The sequence below is a fragment of the Anolis sagrei genome, chromosome 4 (genome assembly GCF_037176765.1).
Source record: "Anolis sagrei isolate rAnoSag1 chromosome 4, rAnoSag1.mat, whole genome shotgun sequence".
NCBI classification, from domain to species: domain Eukaryota; kingdom Metazoa; phylum Chordata; class Lepidosauria; order Squamata; family Dactyloidae; genus Anolis; species Anolis sagrei.
Window position 1 is genome coordinate 205,554,730 of NC_090024.1, and position 24,010 is coordinate 205,578,739.

Below are 24,010 nucleotides of genomic sequence, written 5' to 3' on the forward strand. Positions count from 1 at the left end.
AAGCGGTAGTACAAACGTTAGGATTTGATTAAAAACAGTTCTATACAGTTTTGTTGATATTACTTTTCTAACAGTCACCTGAACACCTGCGGGCACTCCCTCTGTCTTGAACTCCTTTGCCCTCATGTCACCAAGAATACTTATTTCTATTTAATGACATTTTATTTTTAATTTATTTTCTTTTGGTGAGCATTTGTATTTTTTATTTTTCCTGTGGTTTTAGGATCAAGGGTATTTACTGATATATGCAGGTGAAGGAGTTTTTAGATGGAAAGAAGCCAAGATTGGGGAATGTCAACACTTTTGACTTGAGTGTTGTATTGTGTTGAGAGAGGTTTTGGAGAAGGTACCTCCTCCTCATTTCTGTTTCCAGTGTCATTTTATATATTCTCAATCTGTACAACTACACAGAAAAAGAGTGCAACCATACCTTTCCGTTGTCTCAGGGACAATGGAAGTTTATGGCTGCACTCTCTTTCTTTTAATTGCCCGAATTTGGCAGGCAGAGTCCCAATCAATCCTCTATCATCCCATTTTCCTAGCTGCTATTAAAATGTTGTAGTTTCTCTCCCCTTTTCCCATTTGCCCTTGACTTAATTCAATTGTTGGGAAATGAATCCAAAGTGCAAAAGTAGTTTGTATTTGGTCAAAGCAGAGAGGGAAAGGAAAACAAAGAAGTAGACTCTTTCCTTTCCCAATAAGCTCAGGCAAAAGCAAACTGTTGTAGCTCTCCTAGTTTGTGTGGGCTTCCTCACTGATAACTGTTGCTATCTTGGCTACAATCTTAATGTTTCTTAGTCACATATGCCCCAGTTTATATGCAGGTCTAATAAAGGATGCTTCAGTGATTTACAGGAATTAGGTTTACAAGTAACATTAGTGCAAAAAAAAATACTAAGTATTCTATATGGTCTAGGACAGAAGGAGGTCCTTGGGAATGAAAACATGAGTTACTGTACTGGGTGACACCAACTGCATATGTGTAGTGGGGTAGGTATGGGAGAAGAAAAGTTGAAGGAGCGACTGAGTCCTTTGATGATGGTCTGGACCTGTGATCTCTGTGAGTATTCCTGATACATTGTAAATCAAGCTAATTGGAATGAAAAGTTAGTAAATATGCAGCAAAGTATTTCATTCTTCACACCTTTCAGGTACATGTCTTACCATGTTACAACCTCCTTCTGTAGAAATATTTACTAGCTGTGAGAGGCTTTGAGCTAGCATAGTGTAGTGATTTGAGGACTGAAGACTAGGATCCAAATTCCTGCTCAGGCATAGAAGCCCACTTGGTGATCTTGGGCATGTCAAGTTCTTTCAGCCATAGAGGAAAGCAAAGGCAATCCTGCACTGAATGAATCTTGCCAAGAAAACCCCATGATAGATTTGCCTTAGGGTTGCCGTAAGTCTTATTATTATTATTATTATTATTATTATTATTATTATTATTATTATTATACAGACACAAAATCACAGTATGTCACAGCAAACGAAATCTCTATGCTGGATTTCGTATCACAAAATCATAACGCTTCCCAAGTGTCTAGGACTGTGTGATGTATTTTCGAATGATGCATGCAGATCCAAGTATGGTGACTTTTTGCAGTTGACAGATCATGATTTTATTATTATTATTATTATTATGTTTATGTTTATGTTTATGTTTATGTTTATGTTTATTTACAGCCCATTTTCTCTCTTCATAAGGAGACTCAAAGCGGCTAACACCAAAAGCACTACAATACAATTTTACATATACAAATATTAAAATAGTATTAAACATCATTAGTATTAAAACCAATATTAGTATTAGTATTGAAAATAATATTAATATTAGTAAAAACAATTCAGATTAAATCCATAAAAACATATTAAACCATATAAATGGTTTTTAATACAAGTTGGGAATTCTCATGTCTTGAAGGCATACAATAACAAGAGATTTATTCTGATTTCCCCTTTTCTCTTAAAAATAATGCATATATGTTCTGAGTCCGTAATGTGTGCCTAGCTGGTCAACTGAATGCCTGGTGTAGGGAGAGAAGGTGCCAATCTAGGATGTCCTTGTGATGAATATGAAAAAGGAAAGGGGGCATTGGGCACAAGTCAAATGGAGAGGAAGGAAGTTGTGGGAGTGTCAAATAATTGCTGGGGGATGAAGCAAACCTGAAATTTGAGCATCTACAGAATGCCTCTCCTAGGGTGGATCATTTTGCTCAACACACCAGTTGGGAATTACAGCTAGCTTTGCCAGATGTTGCCAGACACCTGTTGCATAATGCTCCATTTGAGCAGATGTTGTTTTGGAAACCATGCACACTCCCAGCTATACCCCTGCCCTTTTCTTGTCCATTGTATTCAGAGGGGAATTGTATGTGAGTATATCTGACTGATACATGATATATTAAAAGCCTGCACTAGAGTCCCTTGAAGGACAACTGAGTTATGAAGCTTGATTGTGAATCACATGTGATTCAGCTTCCAGGAAACTTTTCTTAATTTTCCAGTGTATACAAGTTGGGAATTCTCACAGCAAACAGAAATAAAGCACTTGACCTGTTTACACTATTGAGACCTTGCTGGAGGAGTTACTCGGGGATAGTAGTTACGTAGGAAGAATGCTCAGTGGCTAGATTTTTTTTGTATGTATTGTTTTCCATGTTGTTGTTGTTGGATGCCTTCAAGTCATTTTGACTTTATGGTGACTCTAAGGCAAACCTATTATGAGGTTTTCTGGGGCTGAGTGCAGGCATGTAGCCGGGGGGGGGGGGGGGGGGGTTGAGGGGCTTCAGCCCCCCCCCCCCCGAAATTCTCATGGTGGTTCGTGAAAAGGCCTTACTGGTGCATTATTTAAACTGTTATGTTTATTCATATCATGATCTGATTACCGTACTCAATATATCCCATATGCATGGGGGTATTGGGGTAATGATACAAAAGGTTTGCTAGGGTAGGCCCTCTTTCACTCAGACTCAGCCCCCCCCCCCGAAACTCAGCCCCACCCGAACCCCCCCCTGAAAAAAATCTCAGCCCCCCCCCCCCCCCCCGAATCGAAATCCTGGCTACGGGCCTGGCTGAGTGTGATTCTTGCAAGGTCACTCAATGGGTTTCCATGGCTGAGTGGGGAATTGAGCCTCAGTCTTCAGAGTCGTAGTTTGACACATAAACCACCACATCATGAAGGCTCTTTTCATTATCATGCAAGTTGCTTGGGAGAACTTCAAAGGTGCTTTAAAAAGTTCTGCATGTGAAAATGTATTGGTGTGCATCTTAATATGTTATATTTTGCCTGTACAGTATGTTCATTTCTGTAACACTTGGTATAATACGTATTTCGTAAATGCCCTCCACTGAGATAAGTGATCATCAGAAGCAAGCTACCCCCGGGCTTCTGGTGTTCTTAAGAAACATGCTGTTGAGGCAGAAAACTGTCAGTGGACTGTGTAAGATGAGGAGGAGGGGTGGGGGACGTAGCATCTTTTTGCCTTTTAGGCAAAAAGAGAAAAAAACTATCTAAAAGCAAGAGTAAAAAGAACCTGTTTATGGGAGGCAAAGGACATCAAAGCACTTGAATTAAGGAGCCCCTTGAGGGACAAATGAGTTATGAAGCTTGACTCTGAATCACATGTGATTCAGTTTCCAGGAACTTTTTCTTTATTTTCCAGTGTATACAAGTTGGGAATTCTCACAGCAAACAGAAATGAAGCACTTGACCTGTTTACACTATTGAGGCCTTGATGGAGGAGCTACTCAGCTGTGTTCTTAGTGAAGTGCCGACATGGAATTGCAGGTTTGGAATAGAAAGTAATTGAGGCCTACAAGGATTCCTCTCAAAAATTCCAACCTTGTAGTGTGTTGGCTTTGATTTTTTGAATGCACGTTGGACAGTAGGACACTGTCTAACAGTTTCCCTTTTTCTGAGCAGATGGAGGTGTGGTGAGGGCTACCAAGCTAGTGGTTCTGCACAGTGTCAACATTCATGCTGAAGCTGCCTCGGACAAGGCAGCTTCAGTTTGAGTGCCAACATCCTGAGAGAGACACCATGGCCAGGCCTGCCAAGATTTGACAGATGAAGGCCAGGACATGCATGGACAAGCAACATCAGAGTGTGGTCAAGATGGGAAAGGTTTTTAATGAGGAACATCACACAAGCTAGGAGAGATTGCAGCAATTTGGTTTTGCCTGACGCCCCATCAACACTGCCACTAATATGCAGATTGAACTGAAATATATGAGTCAGTGAAGACTCATATAATCCAGTTCAATGCAGTCAATTTGCATTATATGAGTCTACACTGACCATTTAATGCAGTTCAAACTGCATTATATGGCAGTGTAGATGGGGTTTGAGCTAGCTGGGAATGGCAAGATTCCATCCCTCTTTTTCTCTCGTTCCTTCTGAGTTAATTAAAATCAAACAATGTTTGCACATTGAATTCAGTTTGCAGAAATTGACATAAGATAGGAAAAGATGAGGAAATGGAAAGAGGAGAGAGAAACTGGGGACATTTAAAAAGTACTGTAGCTAAAAACTTGGGAGTGTGCATGACACCATGATAGGACTGAGGATGCTGAACATAGAATTCGAAGAGATCTCGTGGACCATCCAGTCCATCCCCCTGCCAAGAAGCAGGAAAATCACATTCAAAACACCCCCAACAGGTGGCCATCCAGCTTAAAAGCTTCCAAAGAAGGAGCCTCCACAACACTCCGGGGCAGAGAGTTCCAATGGTGAACAGCTCTCACAGTCCGGGAGTTCTTCCTAATGTTCAGGGGGAATCTCCTTTCCTGTAGTTTAAAGCCATTGTTCCATGTCCTAGTGTCCAGGGCAGCAGAAAACAAGCTTGCTTCCTCTTCCCTATGACTTTCCCTCACATATTTATACATGGTCATCATGTCTCCTCTCAGCCTTCTCTTCTTCAGGCTAAACATGCCCTTCTTAAGGCTAAACATCACATGATGTGTGATCTTATGTAAAATTACATTCTCCAAGATGTTGTTTTAAACTGAATTGCTGTGGTTCGAGGGAGTGCTTTTCATTCACCGATAACAATCAAAAGTCTTGAAGCCAAGTCCTATGAGAAGCAACTTATGGAGCTGGGCATATTTAGCTCGGAGAGTAAAAGGTTAAGAGGGGACATTATAGCCATGTTTAAACATTTAAAAGAATGTCATATTGATGAAAGAGCAAGTTAATTTTCCATGGCTCTAAACCAGGGGTCCTCAAACTAAGGCCCGGGGGCTGGATACAGCCCTCCAAGATCATTTACCTGGCCCTCGCTCAGGGTCAACCTAAGTCTGAAATGACTTGAAAGCACACAACAACAACAACAACAACAACAACAACCCTATCTCATCAGCCAAAAGCAGGCCCACTCTTCCCATTGAAATACTAATAAGTTTATATTTGTTAAATTTGTTCTTAATTTTAATTATTATATTGTTTTTAAATGTTTTTTTGCACTACAAATAAGATATCTGAAGTGTGCATAGGAATTAATTCTTTTCTTTTTTTTCAAATTATAATCCAGCCCTCCAACAGTTTGAGGGACTGTGACCTGGCCCTCTGTTTAAAAAGTTTGAGGACCCCTGATCTAGACATTAGGACATAGAGCAATGGATTCACACTGCATGAAAAATGATTACATCTAAACGTTTGGAAGAACTTCCTGAAGTTCTTCAATGATGGAATATCCTGCCTTGAAGTCAGGTGAAGTCTCTGGAAATTTTTAAACAGAGGCAAGATGACCATCGGTTAGGAGTGCTTTGATTGTGTGTTCCTGCATGGCAGAATGTGGTTGAACTCGATGGCCCTTGAGGTCTCTTTGAAACGTATAAGTCTATAAATGTATGATTTTGTTACTTAAAAAAAATACAGTTGCTCTGTAGATGAATTTACACAATTGTCATACACCCAAAAGTTTCCAACCCATTTATCATAAAAACATTTAAATAATGACAGTAATACCCGCACATGAAAAATGAGATAAAACATATATAAAGCAGCAAAATGTTAATTAAAGGGTCTCAAATACTGTGAAATGCTATTAAAACCTAAATATATTCTGAGAGGTAGAATTCAGAACTTGTGCTATAAAGATGTTCCTTAGTTCTCACATTAATGTGTCTTTTCTTTCCATATTTACACCTTTGTTGCCAACAGAAATGTGGGGGTGGGCAATACAGGAGGAATAATATAGCCAATGAAAATCTCATTTCAAAGCAGCAGAAAAGTAAAAAGTTTGCACATTAAATGCAACACTTGGTGCTGGATTTAGGACAAATGAGGTCCTGTGCTAGTTAAGTTGTGAGGCCCCTTCCCTGGACCCTGAAGGAAGTAGGCCTAGTAGGCCTACACTGCCTACTTTGTGGCACACTCCAATAGACTATCAATTCTAGCATTATGTCTAGAATCGCTAAGAAACAGACTGCCTTCAAATTTATAATGGCACCACATAAGCAAAATCCTTATTATTATTATTATTATTATTATTATTATTATTATTAAGTAGGTAGTGGGGCCACCTGGTCAACGCAGCCTTTTGCTTAAGCACATCTAAGCACATTGGTAAATCTGGCACTAGCAACAAAGTTACCAGCCTATAACATCCCCCATGGATGTGTGAGATAAATTGGAATGGTATTACTACTAAAAATCAAACCAACAACTGGGAACAATGTTCTATATTTTTAGAGCAGGGAGTAATGTTTTGGTTATTTTAAAGTTGGCTTTCTCTTGAAACCATTTAGGACTAACTTCTAATGACAAATACAACTTTCTGTTGTGCCAAACCATCATACTTTTAATTAACTGTTACGAATTAGAGGAAGTAATACTCGAGACTCTGAAGAAACAGGATCTCCTTTCCACTATTGGTACATAACCAGAAGGAGAGAAGATCCTAATTGTGATTTAGATTGATTTTATTTTTTAAAAATCAATCTAGACTGTATCCCTGTCAGGTACCAACCACTTGTCGCTGCTAACTGCCATCAGTTTTGACTTATGGTGACCCTACATCCTAGCATCTCTGCTCAGGTCTTGCAGACTCAGTGGGTGGCTTCCTTGATTGAATTGATCTACCTATAATGCAGTTATTCTCTTTTCCCACTGCCTTCTACCCCATCAAACATTATTGTGGGGTAGAAGGCAGTAGGAAAAGTAAGTCATGTCTTCTCATGATAAGACCAACATACAACAGTCACGGTATAGTCAATTTGGCTCTGGGGAGGGATCAAACTTGATTTATTTTTGGACCTATATCTTTGTGTTTTTAGCAGTCTGTGATGTCTACAGAGCTCTCCTCCAGCATCATATTTCAAATAAAGTTATTCTATCAGCTTCAATACACAGAAATAGGAAATATGATGTCATGAACAATCCTGACTTTCATATTAAATTTCATTGTTAGAAATATATATATATAAGCACATTGGCAATGCTGTTTAACAATGTTTAGTCATGGGTCTCTCCAAGGATTATACAGAAAATAAAACCCTCTGTGAGTCAAATAATGTCCTACCCGCTCCACACCAAATCATGATGCACAGTATCTAAACAGAGTCGTTTTAAATTTGTGTACTTGAGGATGACATTCCCACAACTCTTTTTCTCCCTATAAATAACAACAGAAATAATGATAAATCAACTAACTGTGTGCTGGTCTTTGTGAAAGCCCCAAATCTGCTCCCTCGGGTTGCTGCTCCTTTCTGTCTAATAGCAGGGCCCAATGTGCATGCTCTTTAACCAATTTTTCCCAATGGCTGATGGATTGAGAGGGGATAGATCACTTAAATCCTCCTTGCTCTCCTTTCCCTTGAGCAGAGGCATTTTTTTTTTTGCAATCTTAATGTTTTATTAGAGCATCTACGTATTACATTTGCTCCAATTTCTTGTTTCTGTCTTGTTTCCTTTTTGTATATCAGTGATCTGAGCATGAACAACATCAGTGAACTGCTCCCTGGTGACTTCCAACACCTGCGCTTTCTAGAAGAATTGTAAGTATAGTAGTATTTTGGGGTTTGTTTGTTTTTTTTCGAAATCCCTGGGAAAGGTGATATTTACCATGTCATCTGCTAACTTTTGGTACATTTACTGAATTTGTTTAAGCAACTTTCAGTTGGTTGGCTAATTTAAGTGTTTCCAGCCTGTCCCCATCAACCCTGTACTTCCACTGTAGCTCCATATTTAGTTATTTCATCCAGAACGACAGCATTCTGTTTCACTGGAAATAGTATAAAGAAGGAAAGTGAGCAGGCTTCTGGTAGAATATCAGTTCATTGGTTTTTAAATGAATGGACATTTGAACTCCCAAACATGGGAGTCCTTAGCCTCCAAGGCAGAATGGCTGTACAACACATGGAGGAAAGGATAACAGGTTTGCTATCTCAACAGAGTGTTTGCCTTCTTCCCTTCTCCCTGAACTATTTCTGTTTGACTGAGGCCCCATTTACATGGTCATACAATGCAATTAAAATCTGCATTATATGGCAAGTGTAGGCTCATAAAATATAGTTTAATTCCACTGAGCTGCATTATGTGAATCTACACAGACCACATAGCAGTATAGATGGGGCCTCAGTACTTGGTTGTAGTAATAGTTGTGTAACTAAGGACTCCTTTACTATTGGTTATGCTGACTAGGGCTTATGGGAAGAACATCCATGAGAGAGCCACATATTAATCTTCTTTGCTCCAAATAAAGAAAATATGATGATGATGATGATGATGATGATGATGATGATGATTATTATTATTATTTACAAGAAAGTAGTACAGTGATGTGGTTGTTGTTCATTCGTTCAGTCATCTCCGACTCTTCGTGACCTCATGGACCAGCCCACGCCAGAGCTCCCTGTCGGCTGTCACCACCCCCAGCTCCTTCAAGGTCAGTCATCCATCCATCTTGCCCTTGGTCGGCCCCTCTTCCTTTTGCCTTCCACTGATGTGATGTGGTGTTGGGGGACATATCATGCATTGCAATGATGGCATAGATATTATCCCATAGGTATAACATGCAACTCAGTCTTTGGATATGTAAAAAAAACTTTAAATAAAAACATGTTTGGATCAGAAAATATTTCAGTGACCTTCCTCAGGTCTTCGGGGTTGAGGGACTTGGGCATATTCAGCCTGGCAAAGAAAAGACTGAGAGATGATATGATTGCAGTCTTTGAATATCTAAAGCAGGAGTCCTCAAAATCCTCAAACTTTTGAAGCAGAGGGCTGATTCACAGTCCCTCAGACTGTTAGAGGGTCAAACTATGGTTTGAAAAAAAATGAACGAATTCCTATGCACACTGCACATATTTTACTTGTAGTGGGGGGAAAAATGAAAGAACAGTACAATATTTAAAATGAAGAACAATTTAAACCAATATAAAGTATTTCAATGGGTAATGTGGGCCTCATTTTGGCTGATGAGATAACCAAGTTAATTAAGGATGTTGTTGTCAAGGGCCTTCACGTCATTCAGACTTAGGGTGAACTAAGCCTAAAGTTTAGGGTGGAGACTATGTAAATTATTTGGGAGGGCTGCACCCAGCCTGTGAGCCTTAGTTTTAGGACCCCTGATCTCAAGGCCCATCACAAAGTAGAGGGGGTGGCTTACTTCCCTGATGCCCTAGAAGATAGGGGCAAGTGTAATGGTTTTAACTTACAGGGAGGTAGACTTTGATTGATCATTAGAAGGAACATGTTGACCGTGAGAACTGTTCCACAATGGAACCAATTACCAGAGAAGCAGTGGGTATCTTCTCTGGATATCGTCAAAAGGAGGTCGTGGGCTACCTGCTAGGGATGCTCTAGACAGGTATTCTGCATTGAGTGAGTAAGGGTTTGAACTCAGTGGCCTATGGGACTCCTTCCAACTCTGTGATTCTATGAAATACAAAAATATGGATGTGCCCATAGTAAGTTATATATCAATAGTAAGTATATCTCAATTATATGGTAAATTATATATCATCAATAACATAATATTAGACTAGCTATAACTTATTCATACTTAGAACTGTCAGAATTGCTGTGCTTGCATTCAATTTGGTAATTTGGACATCTAGTCCAGGCCCCCTCCATGTAAGAATATAGAACAAAAGCACTTGTGAAAATTGCTTATCCAGTTTGCATTTAAAGACCTCTAAGGAAGGAGACTCCACTCCATTAAAGTAGTATATACTACTGTAGAATAGTCCTTAACAGTGAAGGAGTTCTTCCTAATGTTTAGGTGGAATCTCTTTCTTGTCATTTGAATCCAACAATTCTAGTTCTGGTTTATGTAGGAGAAGAATACAAGCTCACTTCATTTTCCATATGGTATCCTTTTATATATTTATAGATGGCATTTATTAGAAAGACTGGCAGAATGGAAAAATGCTCATCTACTGATGAGATAACAAGGAACAAGCCACTCTACACAATCAAGGCACCCCTGACAGATGGCCATCTAGACTCTGTTTTAAAACTCGCCAGAGGAGACTCCACAACACTCTGAGGCAGAGGGAGAAGAGCATACACACAAACAGAAATTGCACAGAGGAAAAATAAAATAAGATGAATAAAAATAAATCCTTCAGAATATACATAGAGACAGGAATGACTAACCAACATATATTGGGATTGTGGTGAGTAGCTCAGTAAACGTATTAACCCAACATGTGGCAACTGACAACAACAAATTCTATGCTCGGGATCATGAAGAATTTGTTTGTACAAATCTGTGGTGCAACCACATTTGGTAACGTGTGTACCCCTCTGGTCACCACATCTCTAAAAGGATATTGCTGAGTAGGAGGGGATGCAGAAAGAGGAAACCAACATAATCAAGTGGCCGAAACAACTCGTAAGGAAGAGTTTTATTGTTTGGAGCTTTTCAGTTTAGCATGATGTACAAAAATAACCACAGTGAAAAGAAAGTTTTTTCCCCCCATAACACTAGAACCTGAGGGCATTCGGTGAAGGCAATAGAAGAAGATGCAGAACACACAAATGGAAGCATTTCTTCACATAACATATAATTAAATCATGGAATTTGCTGTCACAAGCTGTAATAGCAGCCACCAACAGATGACTTTGAAAGGGGATTAGACAAATTGATGGAGGATAAGTTTGTAATGGCTGCTAATCACGATGGCTATAGGCTGCCTGTAATATCAGAAGCAATGTGCCTTGGATATCACTTGCTTGGTAACAAAAGTGAGAGTTCTCTTTCACTCATGTGCTACCTATGGGTTTCCTGTCAACATCTTTTTTTGGCTGCTGTGAGAGACATGACGTTGTACTCAATTGGCCTTTGGTCTGATCCAGCACAGGCCTTTTCATGCAATAATGAACTATATGAACTACTTGGTCCCATAAAGAAACCATTTTGTCATCTTTGTGAGCCAAGTCATGCTTTACTTTTCTAATATGGAGACTAATATTAGCATCAAAGAAAGTTTGTAAAACATAATGTGCCTGTTAAAATGTCAGCCAAGAACCATTATATGAATCATCTTCCCATGTTATAACCATATAACAAAAGAGAACATTTGACCTTTCTATTAGAAATACAGATCTTTGTTTCACACACACACGCAAAACTCCAAAAACTAAAGACCAATTCATATACATGTATTGCATTTTGAGTTTTTGCCAAAGGTATGAACTGATTGCACCAAAAAGTATTATGTTTTTCATTATTCATATATACAAGTCATCACCTGATACTGAAATCATCAAATTATTTTATCTATGAGCCAGCCCCATGATCCTTCCTCCTACATACATCTTGTCTCATGGGAACACAACAAAACATACTAAAAACAATGTTGTGCTCATGATGAGAAACCTGATCTAAATGTTGCCATTGGTCCCCCTCCTTGGTCCTTGACTTTGCAGCTGTGTGGACATCTCAAGCAGGTTCCATTTGGCCCCATTCATTGTCCACACACACAATGCTATGATTGTACTTCCCCTGAATGCTCAGCGAAGGAAGGGATGGGTCATCCTCATCTTGATACTCCTTCTCCTCTCCAGCCAAGGTGCTCCCCATGAGAACATGCCCATCATGGTTGTGTCTGTTGAGGGAGATTGGGGAGCCTGTGTAATCAAGAAGAAGATCGGGTTGCTCTACCCCCTCCTTGTTGATTGCAACTACCTTGGCTGGTGAGAAGGAGCAGCCCAGCTGAACTCTCTGAACATTGATGAATTCTCAGGCTACTGTGGCCACCATTATGGAGTGATTTCCTCCAGCTAAAACAAGTATGAGCAAATGATAGCCTACATATTGATGCAGCCCCTCTCTCATAGCACACCCACCCAGAAAAAAATGTCACCTATCTCTGGAAGCCAGCAGGGGTGATATTTCTGTAATAACAAGAGGTGCAGAAGATCCACCCACAACATTAAAAAAAAAGACCAAAGCTGTATTCCAGAAACCAGGAATGCCTCTTTCACGTTTGGGGGTCTGGTGTGGCCCATAGTAGGTCCTCGGAGTTGGACATTGCCCCCAGACTCTCTGAGACTGTTCTCTGCTGAGTAATAAGAAATAATTTTTGGCTTCTTTCTGATGGGAAAAAGCTGCCAGAGTTAGGTTTGTGAGAAAAGTGTAGTTAAGCAAAGGGACTGGCAGTGGCAGCTTTTGCTGATTGATGATAAACACCGGGAATGCAATGGGGGTGGCACCATGTGCACAGAATGCTATTGTGACTCAGGATGATATGCACGGCTAAATAGTCTGTGATTAATGAGGGGGAACTGAAACCCAGTGATGACAGCTTTGCTGGCAGATCTGCATGCTCCCTTTGGCTTCTGGTGCAAGCTTATACACTCAGTACATCATGCCTCGAGCCTCTTCTCCCAAAGGACAAAAAGAACAAAACAAACTCTCTATGTCTACATCATCATATACATGAAACTCCCCAATGCTGACTCCAGAGCTGCTCCCGGCCTTTCAATTCTAATTTCACCCCAAGCTGTATGCAAAGAGGTGACTATCGGAGCACTACGTCTTATCCTTTTGCTAGCCAAAGATTCTTTTGGGGAGAATTACAAACCCCAAAATCCCCCCAGCAAGCCTGGCGATAATCCAACAAAGTGACTTTTCCAAGATCTGTGCCTAGCCATATCATAATATTGAAACAAGGTAGTTGCAATTGGGGATTTAGCTTCTTCATAATCCTCTTACAAGCCTTCTTTTAACAAATTGTACATAAAGGTACAATGGTGTAAATTTGTCTTTTAAATAAAATAAAATAAAAAGTAGCACCAATTCCAGGAAGAGTTCATATCTGGCTGGAGTTTGGCTCCTGGACCTCCCATTGATACCAAAAATCTGTGGACAATCAAGTCATCTTCTATATATAAACACACAATGGCAAGTAAAACGCTGTCCCTTATATAAAATGGCAAAATTAAGGTTTGATTTTGGGGTGGGGGGGTGAATATTTTCAGGCCATGGATGGCTGAATCTGTGGATATGGAGGACTGACAATATTTCTGTGCAGAGGAAATGCACAAAAATGTAACTTAATACATAGACTTTTTTGTTTGTAGCAGTTCCTCAACAGAAACATTGCTCCCTCCAGGGAAGCAACACTTACCCATGTGAAGCCATCTCAAAGAGCTCTTGTTTCTGTCATCTTAGAATGACAGTAAGTGGGTCCTGGAAGGTTGCAAATAGGGCTGGCATATGAAAGAGATGGCCCTGTGTTGATTAAGAACTATAAATTTCATCGTATGAATAACTTACCTAAATCTCAGAGAAGAGACACACTTGAGATGTGAGATTTACATGGTGTATACACATAGACAATATCAAGATGAACTTGACTGATATTGCTTATGCGGAGCTTGAAATATTACATATATACCAGTGGTTCTCAACCTGGGGTCCCCAGATGTTTTTGGCCTACAATTCCCAGAAATCCCAGCCACTTCACCAGCTGTTAGGATTTCTGGGAGTTGGAGGCCAAAAACATCTGGGGACCCCAGGTTGAGAACCACTGATATATACAGTCATTAAATGTGTAACATGACCCAATACAAGTAATAGATTATTGTCCCCTTTTGTAACTTATTGTCCTACTCATCACTTTTCAGTGCTTCCTTTGACAAAAATCCATCTTAATATCAAAGAAAATGCCCTAATATTTGGTGAACAAAAATCCAAAATGTTAATCCCAAAGTATTCCACCACAAAAAAGTAACAAATATATATTACCCATTATACACAAAAAGTGCCAATGTTAGAAGTTTATACTTTTTCAAAAGGATCGTCATTATACACCAAAAATTTCCCCAGCAAGTAATGTTGTCTTTACTTGTTAGTGCACTATTTTTATGTGCTACATATATATCATTTGGGTGGATTCTGAAAATATCCAGGCACCTATCATCATAGATAGATAAGTCTTGCTGAGTCAGAAAGAGGTTAATCTAATTTAAGATTCATTTCCAAAAGTGGTCAGTGAGATGCTGCAGGGAGATGTACTAGAAAAGAGTAAAGACAGTAACTGTCATCTCGTATCCTGAGCAATACTGCCTCTGATCATGGACTAGCTTTTTTTTTTTACTGTGACTCATGGCAGATCTATTTAATTTGTCTGATTATTTTTAAAAGACTTCAATAAAACACTTTCTGTGGCTATCTGAATTAATGTATACCTCTGATAATAAAGTATTTTCCCGGACATGAAAATGTGTACCCAAAGGAGAAGTAACATGGAAGGAATAGGGAACAGGAATTCAACATGTTTCAGGATTTTCCCCCCTTCAAAACCAACAACATGTGGATGTTAAATAAAGCCTTTGCAGAAGCATTACCACGAAAAGGGAAAATTAAACCATCGAGACTCCTGAATACTTCTTTTAAATGCATTCAATAATTACTTTTTCTATTCAAAGTGTCCACTTTTCTCATTCTTTCCATTTCTATATCCATGCTTTTTAAACATGCTGGTTGAGGAAGTTGATGAGGCAAACTTATCTGCTCTCCTCTTTTCTCTGTTTTGCTCTTCATGTAGACAGTTGGCCCTCCATATCCAAGGATTCAACCATCCACCACTTGAAATTTTATATTTTAATTCAAATAGCAAATGACACAAATTTACAGTGTTATTGTATATAAAGGGAATTGAGCATCTACAAATTTTGGAATCCATGGCAGGTTTTGGAGCAAAACTCTAGTGAAGCCTCAGTAAGGGAATCTGGAGGCAGCTGTTGTTTTCTTTGCCTCTTGTAAACAGACACACACAAATAAGATGAATTAGAATAGTGATGTCTCTTCTAGTATGAGTAGTAAAGAAAAAAAACATGGAGTATTAAGAACCAGTGTGGTGTAATGGTTAGATAGCTGAATTGGGACTTTGGAAATCCAGTTGCAAATCTGCAATAAACTATAAAACCCAGTCTCTCTCTCACTCATTCTGTGACCCTGCTCTACTATGTGATGATACAGTGAGAATTTAACAGATGTGTACTTCATTGAACTTATTGCTTCTTTGAATACACAGCAGGAAAGATGGGACATAAACAAAACAAATAAAATTTACAATGGCTTTCTGTAGTTGTAGAAATTGCTTCCTCCTGAAATGGCCTTTGCTTCCCTTCACAAAGATGTATTTGATAGCCAGCCAGGTGCAGGACAAAACTTCAGGTCATCACAAAAGGACTTGCCAGAGATATTATATTGACTTCTTTCTTGTGTTTATTGCAGGCGCCTTTCTGGAAATCAGCTCTCTAGGATCCCAGGGGAAGCATTTTCTGGCCTCTACAATTTAAAGATTTTGTAAGTTGCAATTTCTTCAGTGCAGCAGCTGCTGCTATGCTACACTGTTTACACTAGACATGTATTTGTGCTCCCGGTTATAGCCCATCAGAGATCTCAATGCTCAGGCAGTTCCTGTGATTTTACTCTTATGATCTTTGTATGTCATGACTCACCTCAGAGACAAACATAACTATCATCACAAGAATGTTATTATTAAATATTACAAGTATTCTGAGAGCTAGACTCTAGCCAACTTTGTCAAGTTGGCCTGTGGGTATTCCCATCTGAAAAGATGAAGGTGGTTCTGTGTTTCTAAATAAATGTCAGGATTCTCACACTCCACTGGAATTTCATGGTCTCAACTGTTGTGAGTTTGATTACCTGTCTGGTCTTGAGTTAACATATTTCAAGTTATTCCTATTCTTCTGTTGTTATTGTTTTTAATCTGAGAACAATTCAACCAAGATGAACAAGCTACTGAAAGCTTTTCCTATCTTCCCAGTGAGGCTACAACTCTCATTGTAAAGTCACACAGATCTGAGATCTTTTGCGGTTACTCACTACTGTGTAGCCGCAAGACTGGATCCTCTTTAGATATAAATTGCAAGAAGCTTGAACATAGAGACCTCTCTACTATGCAAAGGAAAAGGTCCCATGTTACTTTTTCATTCTACATAATGGCTGAAAGTAACATATCTTGCAATAGCCTCACTTTCACTTATAGCAAGTGTGAGAAGTCAATAGCATCAAGGGAGCCAGAACAATACTAAAGTGTGTAGGGTTTGATGTGAAGTTGTCATGCTCTGATATTAAGTGGGAGATGGTTATTGCAGCACCGAGGAGAGTTCCAAGTGCTCAGACCAGTTTTGAGGCCAGAATGAATACATTTGTGCCTTGTTCCTGAGTCTCCCTCTTATACTCCACCCTGTCCATAAAAAAAAGTAGAAAGTCTTAAAGAGGCAAACTATTCTTCAAAGAGTCATGCTGGACACACCTTCAACTCCAGTAGTTTGTGGAGGTATTTGAGATCTGCGTGCTGACCCATTGTATCAGATAAAAATCCAGACTCAAATGTTTTGTGGTGTCCTGATATTAGGCTCAGGGCTCTTGCATCAGCTTCAGGCTTTGTTATTTCTGGTTCCACAGTGATACTTGGCCTAGTATCTCTTTCATTGGCATTACTGTTTCCTCAACCTATGGGTCCCCAGCTGGTTTCCAGGTTCTTGACAAGGGCCCCAAATATATCATGGGCAGATGTTTCCATTAAGTCAAACCAACTTGTCTGAGTTATGCTAATCCAGAATCAGTACAGTGATACCAAGTGTGCAAAAAACCTGCCATATCTCATCTTCTGTTGTAGCTCTGTCCTTGGTACTTACCCAGCATTGAGACTTTCACAGCAGTCTCTCCATACTGATCAGTGGAACGGAAAGCTTCTTTCTCTAGCCACCTGTGGTCACCATCACAAGAAATGTATCACCAGATAGTAAAGCAGGATAGCTTTTATTTGTGTCTATTTATTCGTGACATTTAATCTTAAATGGTTCCTGTAGGTGTTTATTTAGGTGCTTAGTTCTTCATCTTCCCTCTTCCCAAGAGATATTTTACAATCCCTTCTCTCCTGCAATAAACATTTCTGTCCTGAGGGCATGTTTGCAACCCAACCGCAATGTGAAATCGCCGTGGCTGACAAAGTTTATATGAAGCAAGCAGGTAGTAACCTGCTCCCAGGATTAGAGAGTGCAGGGCTGTTTACTAGGCCTTCTAAAGAATCCTGCCCTAAATCCCTGGGTTTAGAGATGAGTTGCTGCTTTATCCACAGTCTGCATTAGGCACTGAATCAAAGAAACCAAGAAAACCACAGCAAACCCACCCTGTTTCAACAAGGGCAACTCTATGCTCAGGGAACTTGTGGGCTTTGAAAGCCTCTTTTCATCAGTTTACTTTGGAGCACTTCCCAGTGAAATAGCTTAAAATGCCAGAGGTATGCAGGACTTACTGAAATTAATATAGCACCCCCTTTAGGTCATAATATTAGTGACAAAACCAGAACGTATGTGTTTGTCCTAATACTGGAAGGCATCCTATCCAGGGGAATTATAGTGGTTGGAATATCAAGCTGGGAAATCTTCCAGTGCATCCAAATAATTCTGTTCGTCAAGTGATGGAGATGAAATAAATCCCCCAGTTTCATCCCATTTGAAAATGTACAAATTAGGGTTCTAGTTCAATGAAAGGATTAACCATAGATTTCACTTCAAGATTAGGGACTCATCATTTGAAGAGTGATAGATATGTGAACTAATTAAACAAATGTAATGAATGCAGTACAACTGCTGTGTCCATGGAGTATATTTTCCTGAACTTAATGTGGAAACAGAGAACCATGGATAATAGGAAAGCCAAATGAAGGACTTCCACTGAAAGTTGCTATACAGTTGCCCTGGAGGCAACTATAATTTTTGAAGTGCCTCAAGGTCTTAAAGTAACCTCCAGTGGAAGTATACCATAGAATTGCTTGAAAGACCTAAAAGATTCCTAGAGAAGACATATTTTGTCAGACAGAGGTAGTCACGAGACAAGTATCCATGATTTATTCTACCTTTATTTGATGGCAGCATGAGAATCATACTGTAATTCAAATGCAGTGGGTGGTTAGTATCTGCTGCAGTTTGGTTCCAGGATCCCCAGGATAACAAAATCAATGGATGTTCAAGTCCTATTATATACAATGGCATAGGAAAATAGTGTCCCTTAATACAAAATGGTAAAATCAAGGTTTGCCTTTTGCATTTTTTTTTAAATTTCAGGCCATAGATAGTTGAATTCATGGAGGAACTCCAAAGAGAACTCAGAGTGGCTTACAATACACACACACACACACACACACACACAAAATATGTTATATTATTAGCATAGTACAATATCAGTATTAAATATTACCACTATATTTTAATAATATTCGTAATCTTACATGTAATATAAATATATAATTATAATATAATATTATTATTAGTAGTAGTATTATATTGCATTACATTATAATATTATAAACAATCCATAGATATGGAGGGTCAATTGCACTATGAATGCTCTATTCGTGTGACATCAACACAAAAACTGGGATCCTGTTTAACAACAGCAGAAGGAAAAACTTTGCCAATATACCTTTGAGGACAGAGGCAATGGTGACAACAAAGGAGTAAGGCTGTACTTCCAGTAGCTTCTTAGTTGTCCTACATTCTGGGCTTGAGAAACTACAAGTCGCTTCTGGTGTGAGAGAATTGGCCATCTGCAAGGACATTGCCCAGGGGATGCCCAGATGATTTGATGTTTTTATCATCCTTGTGGGAGGCTTCTCTCATGTCCCCGCATGAGGAGCTGGAGCTGATAGAGGGAGCTCATCCACCTCTCCCCGGATTCGAACCTGCGACCTGTCAGTCTTCAGTCCTGCTGGCACAGGGGTTTAACCCACTGCGCCACCGGGGGCTCCTAGACCTCCTCCTACTCTCTGGTATAGATGAACTACAACTCCAAAACTCAAGGTCAATGGCCACCAAAACCTTCCAGTATTTTCTGTTGTTCATGGGGGTTCTGTGTGGGAAGTTCGGCCGAATTCTATCATTGGTGGAGTTCAGAATGCTCTTTGACTGTAGGCGAACCACCAATCCCAGCAACCACAACTCCCAACTGTCAAGGTCCTCTCCCCCCAAACTCCACCAGCGTTCACACTTGGGCATACTGAGGATTCATGCCAAGTTTGGTCCAGAACCACCACCGCCCAAGAAATGACTTGCATACAGGAATCCTTCCTTATACAAATGTCTAATCAAATAGTACATAACAGTGGCATAAAAAGGGGTTAAATCGGTATAACTCTCCAAGAGGATTACAGCAGTGTTGTGAAAAGAACTGTGTTCTCATGGTGAGAGTTCATTGCCCAGCTAGGAAAGCAGGAAATTACCTTCTGTTTATGCCGAAGAATCACTAGGCTATGATATCAAGGTACTGCAGTGTAGGCCCAACATGATACTTGCCAACCCACCTGTTTAATTATCCGTAGATCAAACGTTGCTGCCATGTTGCTTATTATGTTTACATTTTTATTATTACATTTATGCCCCATGTGTGGAAGCCAAAGGCTTCTGCAGCAGCTGACACCATATTAAAATAAGTTCAATTAGAATAGCTAAAGCCGTACTATCCACTGAAACAATAAATCTGAAATATCAAGCCAACCCATCAAATTGCCAGTTTACATATATATTATGGTTATCATGGGATATTTGTACTTCAAGCCAAATATTAAAATGATGCCTGTGTTCAAGTGAAGTGGAACATGTTTTTGCAATAAGACGGGGAATGGAGTAAAAAGAAAATAGCACCTCTTCTTAATTCTGCCACCTGAAGCCAACTGCTTCATGGGACGGCTGATCTTTTGAAGATGATACTTATGATGGCTGTAGCCATTTGTCCATACAACATTTATTCTTTCCTTAAAAAAACAACAACTAAGGCTTTTTAAAATAAAGGCACAGTGGGACTTTATAGAATAATTTAGCGTATTGCTTGGCAAATTGCAATGCCTGCAGTTGTGGGTGGCCCTCTGGATCAAGCCAACTTCTCCTGCATTGGACTTGATGGCCAATGAGACCCTTGACAAGGCATTTCATAAAGTTGGACTCTATGATTCTATTATTGTAATTTTAGAACTGTTGGGGAAACACAAGGTGAGAAGGCAATAGAGGCAAATCTTTGTTTGAATGGAGCTTGAAAGATCATCAGGGAATGATTTGTGCTTCTGTGAAACACAAGATGCTCCCTCCAAGCAAAGAATGTAAATTAGAATCTGAAAACTCCAACATGTCACATCATCTAACATAGCTTTTGTGGGGCTCTCCTTAACTATTGAGTGCCCAGCCCTCACTTATCCATGACTTAAATTTAAATAGCAAGGACTCAAGCTGCACAGAACTAACCATGTATCACATCAGGGATTTAAAGCAGGCAGCTCTGCATTTCTGGTACCTGCAGAATCCTAAGAAATGTAGTTTAGAGCAGGGCCTATTGGCTATTCAGCTACAGAGGTCTTTGCCTTCCCAAACTACATTTCCCAGAATTCTGCAGATAACAACCAGATTCATCTACATTCTGGATTTTGTTGCAATACAGCAAATTGGTATCTTCAAAAACTTCAGAACTGATTCACATAAAGACTACTAAATCAATAAATAAAATTATAGGTAATTGTTGCTAAGTTCTATCATTTCAGATAAGCATTATATTGTAGAATGTGGCACTTATTGTACAATGTCAAGGGGAAAAAATCCTTGTGTTTTGTACAAGAGAACTGCAGAGAAGGAGCCAAAAGAAGAGCATATGTATAGACTTTGTTGACTTTATAAAAAGGAGAGAGTAAGGGTTTGAGTGGGAAGAGTAGGCCTGAATACTATTGGTTAGTCTCAACTAGAGCAAATCCACTTGATCAGTTGTTGAATGAATCCATTCCATTGATGTAATGGGTCTATTCTAGTTGGGACTGTAGGATTGAGACTAAGGACTGATTTAAACATTGTTGATCTTGCATCATACATTTGGAGCTACATTGATTGTTTGATCCTTCAGAAATGTATCACGAAATAACAACTAATATGTTAAATTTTGCAAAAAAGGCCTAAATCATAATATTTATTTATTTAGTTATTTCAGACATTTGTATCCCATCCTTCTCACCCCCAGAAGGGGACTCAGGGCAGCATACAACCAACAACCATTATATGACAACAACAACAACAACAACAACAACAATAAAAACACAGTTAAACATTAATTAAAGCATCATCATCAGTTAGAAACACAATTTAAAAGAGATAAATCCAAGTCCAAAGTCACAATTTAAAATCCCTCCATTGTCTATCACATGGTTCCTTTATAATTGTTACTGCTGTGACTGCCGCTCACAAGCTTGGTCCCACAGCCATGATTTCAATTTCTTCTTGAAGGATGGGGGGGGGGGGGGGCTGACCTGATTTAGTTAGGAAGTGTGTTCCAAAGACAGAGAAAAGAAGGCCCTGTCCCTCGTCGCCGCCAGACGCACCTGCGATGGTGGTGGGATCGAGAGCAGGGCCTCCCCCAATGATCTGAACCTCTGAGGTGAATCATAGAAGGAGATGCATTCAGACAAGTAAGCTGGGCCAGAACCGTTTATAAAATAATATAAAATAAAATAAAACAATTGTTTCCCCAAAGAGTCATGCGATAGTTGTTATTGTCTATCACAGCCTTCCCCGGGCTGCTTGGCTAGAGAGGATGGGGCTTATACTCCAATACATTTAGAGGATAGCATCTTGGAAGACGCTAATCTACTAATTCTGAATTCCTAGAAATCAAAATAGCATAATTCAATAATGTGGATGTTCTAACAAATTATGCATCATATTTGTTAATATTTTACCCTACCTTTTCTTTCTCAGTCGTTTCAGCAGAGTGGGATTTTAAATTAGTTTCATTTTATGTCACGTCCAATGCATTCAGAAGGTGGCCTCTTGGAGGGTGCTAATCTTAATAATTCTGGGCTCCTAAAAGCCAGAATAGCATGATTTGATAAAGTGAATGTTCCAGTAAATCATGGCCTATATTTACCAATATCTGATGTCCCCTTTTCTTCTTCATTCATTTCAGAAGAGTGGGAGTGAAAATTAGGGTCATTTCACATCACCAACATTTTTGTGTTGCAGGTTTGACTGAATAGATCCATACAGAATTTGCTGTATAGAAAGAACCATATATCATTTAGTCTTCATATATGGCCAGTGCCATGTCAGCATTTTACCACGCAAAACCTTTCCTCCCCATATTTTCAAAATGCCAGTTTTGAAGCAATCCAGGTGTCCTGCTGAACTTTCTGCTGTAGTAATTTTTCCTGTAAACACCCATCCAGAGAATATACAGTTTGGAGATGAGTACAGCCAGAGATGATTACCATAGAAAACTTCACGCTCATCTCCTAAATGGATGAACAATGTCAGATGGAATTTTTTGCATGAGAAGAATTATAATGATGTTTGGACAGTGGAGATGCAGCAGCATCGCTTTTGTTAAAGGGGAAAAGAAGAAAAAAATGCAGCTTGGGCAGAATGGTAGAGTTAGAGAAGCATGACAACTTTGGGTGTAGGATGAGAATGTTTTTATTACAGAAAGCATGTAAGGAAGGAGTCATTGGGATGGGATTCACAGAGTGCCAGTCAATTAGGCGGGAGAGGCTTCTTCAGATGTGGGGGCTGTGTGGGAAAGCATTCCTATGACTAAATGAATAGCTTTCCCCAGAAGGCACGGGGAAGCACATGAATCGATGCTGTCTCTTTAAATCCCTCCCTGGAGTGGCGGATGAGCAGCCCTTGATCTATACTTCTCTTCCTTTCATCTTGCTCAATCATTAAAACCAAAGGGAGTGAATAATCACACAAAGGTATTCTCAGAGAGAAGTGGATCATCCCCAGAGCTCTGCCCCAGTTCTATTATACACACACACACACACAAAGCAGGTGCGTAATACTGAGGACAACACACCAGTCCCAATGAAGTCCTTCTTGTCTTATACATGTGCAGTAGGAACCCAAATGTGATAGATGGTTCAATCGTCCAAGAATTGTAGATAGAGCCAGCCTATGTTTCTGAAGCCCATTTTCTTTCATTGTATCAGAGAGAGCACAGCTTTGCCCAGACAGGCTGAGTATCATCCATCTGAATGGAGGAACTACCTATGAATAATGATTACTTTGTCTGGAATGAGCTTCAGTGAAGTGCAGCAGCTATATCCATTGGAAAACCAGTATGGTGTAGTCAGTACTTTGAGTACTAGACTATAGAACACCAAGGATTTAGTTGTTCATCAGCCATGGAAATCCACTGGAGGAAATTGAAAGTCCTGGGCCCAGTTCTGTGTATTAGCTGAGCTAAGATAGGTACATGTCAAATGGAAAAGCAAAACATGAGTTAAAAGCCAATTTACTGTTTCCATTTCTTGAAATCCCTGGAACCCACATTTTGAGATGTGGAGCAGGAAATTCACTATTTCCTTCAGAATTGACCATTTGTTGATAGAATCCTCCATGTTGTTATTCACAAAGTTGAAATCAGGCACTCCCATCCCTTTGATTTTCTGCAGTAGAACCACAAAAAACTGTTAGAGGAGTACCTACTGAGCCAACATAATGTGGTATTCCTAGAGGTGGAGATATAGTCATGAGTAGTGAAAATACTGA

At 39.6% G+C, this 24,010-nt stretch overlaps 1 protein-coding gene across 1 annotated transcript in view; it reads left to right on the top strand.

Annotated features, from left to right (window-relative positions):
• Positions 1 to 24,010, top strand: part of LGR6 (leucine rich repeat containing G protein-coupled receptor 6) — a 159,737-nt gene that overhangs the window by 54,957 nt on the left and 80,770 nt on the right. The window contains exons 2-3 of the mRNA XM_060772489.2: positions 7,924 to 7,995; positions 15,693 to 15,764. Coding sequence (XP_060628472.2) covers positions 7,924 to 7,995; positions 15,693 to 15,764 — 144 coding nt within the window. The remainder of the gene's footprint in view (positions 1 to 7,923; positions 7,996 to 15,692; positions 15,765 to 24,010) is intronic.